The sequence below is a fragment of the Gadus chalcogrammus genome, chromosome 8 (assembly GCF_026213295.1).
Source record: "Gadus chalcogrammus isolate NIFS_2021 chromosome 8, NIFS_Gcha_1.0, whole genome shotgun sequence".
NCBI classification, from domain to species: Eukaryota; Metazoa; Chordata; class Actinopteri; order Gadiformes; family Gadidae; genus Gadus; species Gadus chalcogrammus.
Genome location: NC_079419.1, coordinates 13699309 through 13709363, shown reverse-complemented (window position 1 = coordinate 13709363; position 10055 = coordinate 13699309). Strand labels below are relative to the sequence as shown.

Below are 10055 nucleotides of genomic sequence, written 5' to 3'. Positions count from 1 at the left end.
ATTTAAGAAATGTACTTACTTATCTTACTTTCTTTAAAACAGTTGATTCATTCTTTCACTGTGCATAAACAGCTTCGATTCAGTGGGCACTGGGAGCTGCCCAGTACCACAACTACTGGGTACTGGGAGGTGGCATATACACAATTGAAGATAAGACTGTATTAAATTCATGATAAACCAATAATTGCGTTAGGTTAAGCTAATTAGTCTTGGAGTTTTTCCTTGTCACTCACAAAGATAGCGTGAGATGATAAATTAACACATAGGCCTAGCTTTTCGATTAATTGAGGCTTGAATGATGAAGTGTGGTACGTCTTTAGCCGTTCCTGTTAATGAGCTAACCAGGTACAATGACTTGGAGTGATCGTGATGCCAACCCCCACCCAAACCGGCCAATTGGCGGATTAAATCCGCTCAGACCGCCCGGTGGATTGCTGGAGAAGTCCGTGCTTCTACGTTTACTGTTGTAGATCGATAGGCCTACGCGTTGTCCAACATGAAGACCACCGTTATATTGACAGGTATGACGATGTCTTAGTATATTATTATTGTCTTGGTTTGTCTTCGTCTATGATTGCTTGACCGGTTAGAAAGGGTTTTAATTGTGCTTTCTTGTACCAGTGCTGCTCGGCATGACCGCTGTGTCCGCCTATGTGGAGGAACTAGATGATACGTATGTTTTTAAATAATAGGCCTACTACGTCTGTGCGCACCTTGAGGCAGTTATTCACTACATGCCCGCCACTTTGCTGCTGCAAAGTGCAACTTGTTTTCTGTGGCAGAATATATTTTTTTTGTGATTTTCAGGTTTATGGAAACCAAAGAAGAGACAGAAATATGGCTGATAGAGGTAGGCTATTGCATTATAATATTACAAATATTATTCTTTGTAGTTTTATTTGTATTTATCTCTATCTATCTCTTCTTAATTCTGCCTAGCTATAATGTTCTGTACTTGCTGCTGTGACTCCTGCATTTCCAGTCTGGGATGAATAAAGTAGCTATCTTATCTTATTAAGGACTCTTATTATTGAGTCAAAGTGTGTAATGGGCTGTGATGATATCAACCGACCCAGTGAGCACATGAGTCCTGTCTCCAGTTCTACTCCCCCTGGTGTGCGTTCTGCAAGCAGCTGGACCCGGTGTGGCACGCCATCGGCTCGGAGCTCCGGAGTCTGGGCTCGCCCGTCCGCGTCGGCAAGTCGGACGCCACGGCTCATACTGGTGAGGACCTGATTGGAGCAACCCTCCCCTGTGTCTGGCGCTGGTAAACTGGGTCCTGGGATGACTGGATGGTTCAGGGGAGCGCATGCCAATAAAGGCCGAAGTTGCTGATATCCAGAAATGACTTATAGCAAACTCCGATCCATGTCGTTATGGAGGAGTTTGGGGTTAGGCTCATCTTGCTTAAGGAGGCCTACAGGTGCCTACCTACGGACACCAGAGAATCGAACCCTGTACCTTTTAGCTTGGATCGATACCCCTTAGAACTTATGTTATCTGGCTCACTCCACACTGTTCACTCGGAGCTGCCCAGTACAACCACACAGTATTTTACTGGTGGGCACTTGGAGCTGGCCAATACAACCACAGTCTTCTGGTAACGGTTGTATCAGTTTGGCTAAGTCCTCTGTTTAAATAATAGGATTAGTGAAGGTTTAGTGGCAGTGGGAAACACAGACAAGGGTGTGCTAGCGTGCACACACTATGGTATAGATGATTTTTTCCATCTTTGGCCTAAACTTTCATCCAAAGCATCCATGTCACTTAGGAGGAGATGGATGGGTAAGCCATCTTGCTCATGAATGCCTAACCTAGGTAGGCTGTGGGCATTGGGGATTGAACCCAGTGCCTTTTGGGTAAGATTTGAACCCCATGGCCACAACACTATTCTGTCTGTGATTCGTGTACTTCCACATTTGTGTGTGTGTGTGTGTGTGTGTGTGTGTGTGTGTGTGTGTGTGTGTGTGTGTGTGTGTGTGTGTGTGTGTGTGTGTGTGTGTGTGTGTGTGTGTGTGTGTGTGTGTGTGTGTGTGTGTGTGTGTGTGACAGTAGTAATGTTCCAATGATCCAAGAGTTTTATGGGAGTATAAAACTCTTGTTCCCTCCTACGATGGATTTCAGTAACTATCTAACAATCTCAGAGCTCACTTGGCTGGACCCAAGTGAGCTCTGTCCAATATGTCATTTAGAGATCTCATTTAACCTTTCTAGGTATCATTCTTCCCATATGTTCAGGGTAAGAGCCCTGGGACTCCTTCATAGTCTAACTATTTTGTGCACAATTCAGTATTGAGTTTTATCCCTACGTTAAAGTCTATTTCTTATTTCTTATTTATGACTTGTTTTTGGACTACTTTAGCGATACTGGTTAAGCACAGAATAAAACAGAAGTGTCTTCAGTCCAAGTGGAAACTGAATATGCATTTAAATTACGTATCAAATTAAAAAGAGATTACCCAGAAGATTTTGAGAGTCTTACATGAAAGAGAAAAAAAATCAATTCAAACCATGAATTGATTTTTGCCCCCATCATCATGGGGGCAGTCTGTGGGCAGCCTGGATCCATTGTTCTTCCTCCTCCCTTCATTTAATCTCTGGTCCTTCAGCCTCCCAGTCCACCCCCAGGTTCAGGTCCTCCTCATAGCTCCAAACTCTTCTCCTACTCGTAGTCCTTTGTTCTACTGTAGCCCCATCTTTTATAGGGAAAACCTAGTAGGCGTATTTTCCGTTTATCTAGAAAGATTTTATAGCCTGATTGATATAAAATCTATATGTTTTCTAGTTAGACTAGTTAAATAGTGGATACTCTACGTGAACCCTACATGCTGCTAGTTGCTCGAAGTTGAAAACCGGCAGCAGCAGTAGGTGCTGCACCCTACAATGATGTCATCCTTTTTTACCGCTTCATTCTGAAAACATTAATTTAAACACTACAAAAGGGACAATGTTTTTTTGGAAAATCTATATGCTCATACAAAAAGTAAATACATTCTTTCTTTGTTATGAGGTTCCGCAGTACAGAAAAATAATGAAGTTATATTTTGACATACAGAGTAACAGCATAAGGGATACTGATAATGACATGAGTATATCGTACAAAACAAGTTTGTAGGCACTTTCTTAAACCCCTCTTTTTACTTTTACTAGTTTGAGGGGGTGCTCATTGAATCTTGACCCCCTCCATTCCTGAACTCTGTTTCAATCCTGTTATATATATTATTTTTTTATTTCCCTCGTGTGTAGATTTTTCCTCAATCAGTAGTTCTAACTCTAGACCCACCCTGTTTTACAAGTGTAAGGCCTAGATGTGATGCTTTACAGCTCTTCCACCTACATCTTTAGCTCCAGTACTCAAAGCTGGGCTGCTAGTACCCACATTTGGAGCTGACCCTCCTAACCCTAACTCTAAACAGGAGTAGTGTGTTCACTCAGATCTATGCAAGGGCGTACAACAGTACATACGTAGACCTAGCCAATAACGTGTTATAGATTACATTGGTTCTAGATTCTAGAATAATCTGGCTGTGCAACACCTGTTCTAAAAAGACTGTCCCAGTGCCAGATCTTCTGATGGTCTTGTGCCCACCTGACTTGTATTTCTGCATTTGTATTGTGTATATTTCTGTATTTCTCCGCCTGTCCTGCGATTGCCCAGTTAGGAAGATCCTAGCGTATCTAATTCTTCTAAGTCTTAATCCTCAACCCTAATCTGCTTGTACAACAGAGTTAGCTTCTCACTGAATCACAGTAATGTAAGGCCCACAGCCTACATTACTGCCTTTAAGGCCTTCAATATGATGAATAAGACTATGCTAATAGATCCAGGATGGAAAGTCTTAATGTTCATATCTAGACATCTATATCTATATCTATAAATATGGTTTATGACGTGCCTACCTGTTCACTATCTCTTGCCTTATAGTAAGGGGATTCCCTGCATTTGTTTCCCTGTTTATTTGAGGGTTTAGGGTAAGGGCCCCCTATAAAATAATAAAATATTAACTGTGAAAACACGTATGTTTAACTTGATCTGTGAGCAAAGGTGAAACAGATCAACAGGACTCTGTCAGCTGTGTTTTCGTGAATTTAATGTGAATGTTATCCTTCCAGTAGTGTGTAGAACGTTCAAACTGATCAGTATAATGTGTGTGTTTCAACTCTCCAGGCCTTGCCAAAGAATTCAAAGTCAGAGGCTATCCTGCTATCATGATGTAAGTTCTAATTATTCATGATAAAGTCATGATAGACTTTCTGGCTACTTTGTCTGAACTCCAACCTCAGGGTTGTAGATTATAATTCTCATTATAGCACATAACGCAATACACAACATGGTGTTGACATATTAGTCACGTGGTGTGTACAAAGCATTTGCATAATGTTAACATATTGTTCACCTTATAACGTTTACGTTCAGTGCCATTCTATGCTTGTCTCCACATTACGGTATCATGCCCTGCATCTGTTGGCATATTAGAGTGCGATCTAATATAATTATAAGTGTGTTTAAAGATTATACTATCTAATAAATGTGGCCTCCTTGTGTTGTGTTGCCAGGCTGAAGAACGACAGGAAGTATAACTATGAAGGTCCCAGGACCAAGGACGGCATCATGGACTTTGCTAACCGGGTCGCCGGGTAAATGTGTTGACGTGTTTGTGTACAAAGAAAAGAGAATATAGTTCTATGTAGTGGAGGGTAATGAGAAGCTGGTCAATAAACTGTTATGGTACTGTGTCAGTATATACTGTAGTATATATATATGTTAGTACTGTAATACTATCTTGGCACTGTGTTACAATGGTTGTACTGTGGAATTATGTTAGTATGTTCTGAGGTACTACGGTAGTACTGAAGTGCGATGTTAGCATGTACTGTGGTACTATGTGGTACTGTGGTACAGTTGTGTTTGATGTACTAATTTTGGTGATGTACTGGTCTGTTACATTGTATTTAGTGAGTAATGGTCCTGTGTACTGGTGTGTGTTTCCAGGCCCGATGTCCGAGGCCTACCCAGTCAACAGATGTTTCAACATGTTATGAGCAGACAGCCTGTCATGTTCGTTTACATCGGCGCTTCATCCCCTCTGAAGGTACACACACACACACACACACACACACACACACACACACACACACACACACACACACACACACACACACACACACACACACACACACACACACACACACACACACACACAATGGGAAATGGCTGCCCATTTTGGATTTGCATACAATATATGGGGATGGTAATGGGTGTGGTCTCTGTGATATTGTTGGCGTGGTCATGGGAGGGGCATCAGGCTGGGTCATGCCTATGGTTGGGCAACATGGATGCTTCTGTCGCCAGGGAAATTACACGGCTGCAGCCAAGGAGCTGATCGTCCACACCTACTTCTTCTCCGCTGGCCGGGACATTCTGCCCAAGGTCAGCCTCCGCCCACATCCCCTTCTTCGTGGAACCACCTCCACGCTTATTTTTCTGATGCAAGGATTTGGAAAAGCTCAGACCATGAGAGACGCGTTCTAACTCTGTAACTGCTGTGTTCCTCCCAGGACGTCAACATCCCTAAGCTGCCTGCCGTCGCAGTCTTCAAAGAAGACACGGTCCTGACCTATAACGGTGAGTGTGTCACGTGTGTGTAGCATGTTCGACCAATAGACTTCAAATTTGAAACTCGTCAACGGAGAGGGTTGTTGATTTCGATCTCGGGCTGCTGCTATGTCCTCGAGCATGTTTAAAGGCCTTTTACATTCTGATGATGCAGAGCCCTTTGATGGCAGCTCAGCACAATGTTAATGCAGTTTATTTGAAGGACCAGAGATTCTCTTTCCACCCCCAGAAGATTCTTTCAAGGGGTTCCTTGAGGCTTCCAGTAGTGGAGTTAACCCCATTTACCCTTTTTATGCTTTCTGGTTGGTTCTTTTCTCCAGAGGAGACGGACGGGGATCTGAAGATGTGGATCAACAGGGAGAGGTTCAGAAGCTACTCCAAGATCGACAGCTACACCCTGTACTCCATGGGAGACACAGGTAGCTGGCTCCATCTTGACCCCCAACAACAGCAGTGGGGTCCAGGGGAGAATTCTGTAGGGTGTATTATCTGATAAATCAATTAATTAAAGATGAGTTGTTAATTAGGTGGGATAACCCATCTGTTATACTCAAAATGTACATAAGTAAAGATATAAACTCATTATGGGACTAAAGAGGTAAAGAATTCCAGTAGTCATTTTGCTTGGGTTCCCAGTCCACAGACTTCACCAAAGAGTCTATGGTCTGCATGTAATGATCTGAGTTGTGGTTTGGTGATGTTTTGGTGAAGTTTGGGGGCTGCTGTGTTTGTTCTTCAGGTAAAATGGTGGCCTTGGCTCTGGTGGACGATAGAGCCTCGTGGGAGAAGAGCAGAAGGTGGGATTTCTCATGTGTGGATGGGATGATATTGTGTTATATGGAGCTTCTCTGGGTGTTACTGGTTGCATTACCTTAAAGAAACGGTGGAAGTGTTTATGTTGCAGTGAATTAATTTATCAACTTATTGTGGTTAAATGATGGAGAGATGTACATGACCCAAACTGGGAAAGTATAAAGTGTGGTATATTCTTTACTTAAAAGATAAATTATTTTCAATCCATTTTGTCTTTCAGATATAAAAGTCTGGTGGAGCAAGTGGCACTGAACCATAAGGAGTTATACAGCAAGTAGGTCTACTGGTTTTTGATTCTCTGCGGAGACTGGTGGTACTGGTTCACTGGACTCCAAACATATAGAGATCATTGTCTTACAATGAAGGTCTTCACACACACCTGCTGATGGTCGATGACCCACAGCTATGTTCCAAACAGCCGGCTACACTTGGCGTTTCAATGCGACAGGAAGGTTGTGACTGATATTGTTTAGTTTGGCTCTGACCAATGTTTTCCTGTTAAACATGTGAATGTTTGCCATTGGCTGTCTCGGTGACTGTCTCGCCCTCTTTGTGCTGCAGGGACTTTTATTTTGGTTACATGGAGGGAGGTGACTACGTTAAAGGACTGGTGATGGGGTGAGTAATACTCTGCTAGAGGTCCTATGTTAGTACTGTGGTGCTATGTTGGTAGTGTTTATATGGTACTATGTTAGTACTGTGATGCTCTGGTAGTACTGTGGTACAAAGTTCTGTTAGAGGTTCCATTAAAGCTGTGATTATTATGGGATGGTAGATGACAGGATGTCATGTGACTGTGTGGTTGGGTGTTCAGTGAGGTGCTGATGCCCTCCATCATCGTGCTGAATCTGTCCAATGACGGGTACTTCCTGCCACCCATCGTCATGGAGACGGAGCAACACCTCATGGACTTCCTGAACGGAGTCCTGGACAAAAGCTTTGAGGTGAGAGAAGATAAAAGTTCACTCCTCCAGATGAAATTTAATTGTATATACTTATGTTACTAGGTTTGAATTCATGTTTAATATTCATATCAGTATCAATATCTTTAATATGTCTATAATAAGTTTACATATCAAAATGGTTACATACACACACTTAAATACACACACTCAAATAAACACTTAAGCACACAAATTGTTTAGAATTTCTAGAAACATTATGATGACGGTGGGTGTATGTCTGTGTGTTGACTGTTTGTGTCTTTGTGTGTGTGTGTGTGTGTGTGTGTGTGTGTGTGTGTGTGTGTGTGTGTGTGTGTGTGTGTGTGTGTGTGTGTGTGTGTGTGTGTGTGTGTGTGTGTGTGTGTGTGTGTGTGTGTGTTTGTTTGTCCTACAGTGCCAGGGAGGCAGTGGTGTGAGTCAGCGTGTCAGGAGGTTGGTGTACGAGGCCAGGAACACACTGACAGTAAGCTCTCTATTAATACTGTATTATAATGTGCATTAACACGGTTCTGTCATACTTAACCCGCACATCGTGTGGGGGCTGAGGTCGTCAACTCCCAGCAGAAAGGTTCTGTGTGGGAAGACATCCTTGAGCGAAATGCCTAAACCTTCCTGCCTCTTAGTGACATGCATCTGAATTCAGTGTGTCACTGTGGAAGTCAAACGACTGCTAAATTACTTAATGATCCAGATGGAACGTCTGGATTTTCATATCTGGATATTTATATATATATAATTATGATTAATTATGTGCTTAGCTGTTAACTTTCTGTTTCCTTATAGTAAGGGGATTCCCCTCATGTGTTTCCTTGTTTATTAGTTGGTTCAGTGTGAGGGCCCCTTGGAGCCCCTATAAAATGATAACTGTGGAAACAGGTTATTCAACTTGATCTGTGAGCAAAAGTCTGAATTTGACATCTAACCTCTCTCTCCCTCCCTGTCTTTCATTCCATCCCTGTCCCATGCTCTCCCACCCCCCATCTTTTCCTCCCATCTCTATCTCTCTCTCTCCATCTACCCTCTCTCCCTCACCTAACTCCCCCCCCCCCTCTCTGTCTTTGTCTTCTCCCTCCCTCTACCCTCTCTCCCTCACCCATCTCCCCCCACTCTCTATCTATCTTTCTCCTCTCTTTCCCTCTACCCGCTCCCTCCCCTTCAAGCCCTTGTTTGAGCGGGCTCCGATGGTGGGCTGTGTGGTGCTCAGCATCCCTGTGGTGGGGGTGGCGTTGATCTGCTACATGGGATACAAGTGGAAGGTTCCCTCCCAGGGGGAGAAGGACGGACAGGAAGCCCTTCCTGGCGCCCAGATAGAAGAGAGTCCGGGGAAGAGCGGCGCCATAGAGCAGAAAAAGAAGAGCGCTGCAGAGAAAAAGAGTGATTAGCTTGTGAGCGATTAATATATAGCAGCTAGGAAATAGCCGGTAGATGTCGGTGGGTAGAAGTTGGCGGCTAGGTGTAAGCTAAGGGTGACCCGTTAGGAGTTAGCGACAAGGCGTTGGCGGTAAGGAGTAGCTAGGAATTAGCCATCTGTCAGCGACCTTGGAGGAGAAGGGCTGGTCGCCTGGTGACTGTCCCAGACTGAAGGAAGGATACAAGGAAGGAAGGAGACAAGGAGGGAATTAAGTTCACCTTCTCCACTTTTCTTTGAAAATTGTTCTCTAAGCTCTTATCTTGATTTTAGTGAATGGAACAACATTGAATAACATTAAACATATCAATATGATATTTATTCTGTACTCACATATACGATAATAATATAATCTAAGACAGAACAATGTGCAGCACATAGAAATGGTTACATAACATTTAAATAATGACATTTGATGGTGAGTGCAGTCATCCATCCTGAGTAATCGTGTGTTTCTTATTGCCAAGGACTTTTTCAACCAAGAAATTTGACATTTTACTGTGTATCATTAAAATGTTTTCTTTTTGAAACTATGAGGCAGTGGTCTTTAAGTCATTGAAGTCCAATGATTGTTTGTTGTGATGTTTATGATGGTGTAGTGGCTATCAGGTGGTTCCCAGCTGAAATACTGGGATCGTTCTCCAATGTCTGTACAACCATAAAGCATACTAAAGCAAGATGCCTCACCCATACGAGCTGTATCTTTCACGCATACACCACATAATATACAAATACACTAGTTATTAGTGTTTTCCGTTACTTGTTATTACTTGTAAGTCGCTTGGAAGGTAAACACCTGCTAAATTATTACAAATAATGATTCTAAAATTACTCTTGCCATAATGTTACTTATCCTCATAGTTCCATGATAACAAACAGAATTAGTTTGATTTATTATACATTCTAATCTATCCAGTAGGAGAATCAGTATGAAATCAGGGTACGGAAATTATTTTTTATTGGACATGTAACAGCCATGACACATGTAATAGGAAGAAATAGCTGAAACTGACAAGAAAATCTTGCGCCGATTTTTTATTTAAAGGTTGGACTTGGTTGTTAAAAGCACCTGCATGGGGTTTGAACAGTCATACACATAGTTTTACAGAGCTTAAATAAAGTGATGATTATTTCTTAGATAGATATAGCCTACCCCAATTACTTTTTTCTTCATTTTTCTACCCTTTAAAATGTAATAAAGACAAACATAATGTCTTTATATAACACTGGGATTTCTTTTAAGAAGTATTACATACATTTGACTATTTCCGTC

General features: G+C 42.3%; 1 protein-coding gene across 1 annotated transcript; it reads left to right on the top strand.

Annotated features, from left to right (window-relative positions):
• The first annotated feature begins 100 nt into the window (after window positions 1–100).
• LOC130388329 (protein disulfide-isomerase TMX3-like) lies at window positions 101–9392 on the top strand. Its single transcript, XM_056597791.1, has 16 exons — window positions 101–521; window positions 622–673; window positions 808–850; window positions 1101–1224; window positions 4169–4214; window positions 4558–4638; window positions 4994–5093; window positions 5354–5431; window positions 5560–5626; window positions 5938–6036; window positions 6357–6414; window positions 6651–6704; window positions 6992–7048; window positions 7245–7374; window positions 7769–7837; window positions 8535–9392. Exons 1-16 carry the CDS (start codon window positions 497–499, stop codon window positions 8754–8756), a joined length of 1305 nt encoding a protein of 434 aa, XP_056453766.1. The 5' UTR covers window positions 101–496; the 3' UTR covers window positions 8757–9392.
• Window positions 9393–10055: the final 663 nt, after the last annotated feature.

Excerpts from the sequence above, each read along its gene's own strand:
- LOC130388329 (XM_056597791.1), top strand. The coding sequence starts at position 497 with ATGAAGACCACCGTTATATTGACAG. Across the intron at positions 7,375-7,768 it reads TCCTGGACAAAAGCTTTGAG|TGCCAGGGAGGCAGTGGTGT; the intron begins GTGAGAGAAGAT and ends TTTGTCCTACAG. Across the intron at positions 7,838-8,534 it reads AGGCCAGGAACACACTGACA|CCCTTGTTTGAGCGGGCTCC; the intron begins GTAAGCTCTCTA and ends CTCCCCTTCAAG.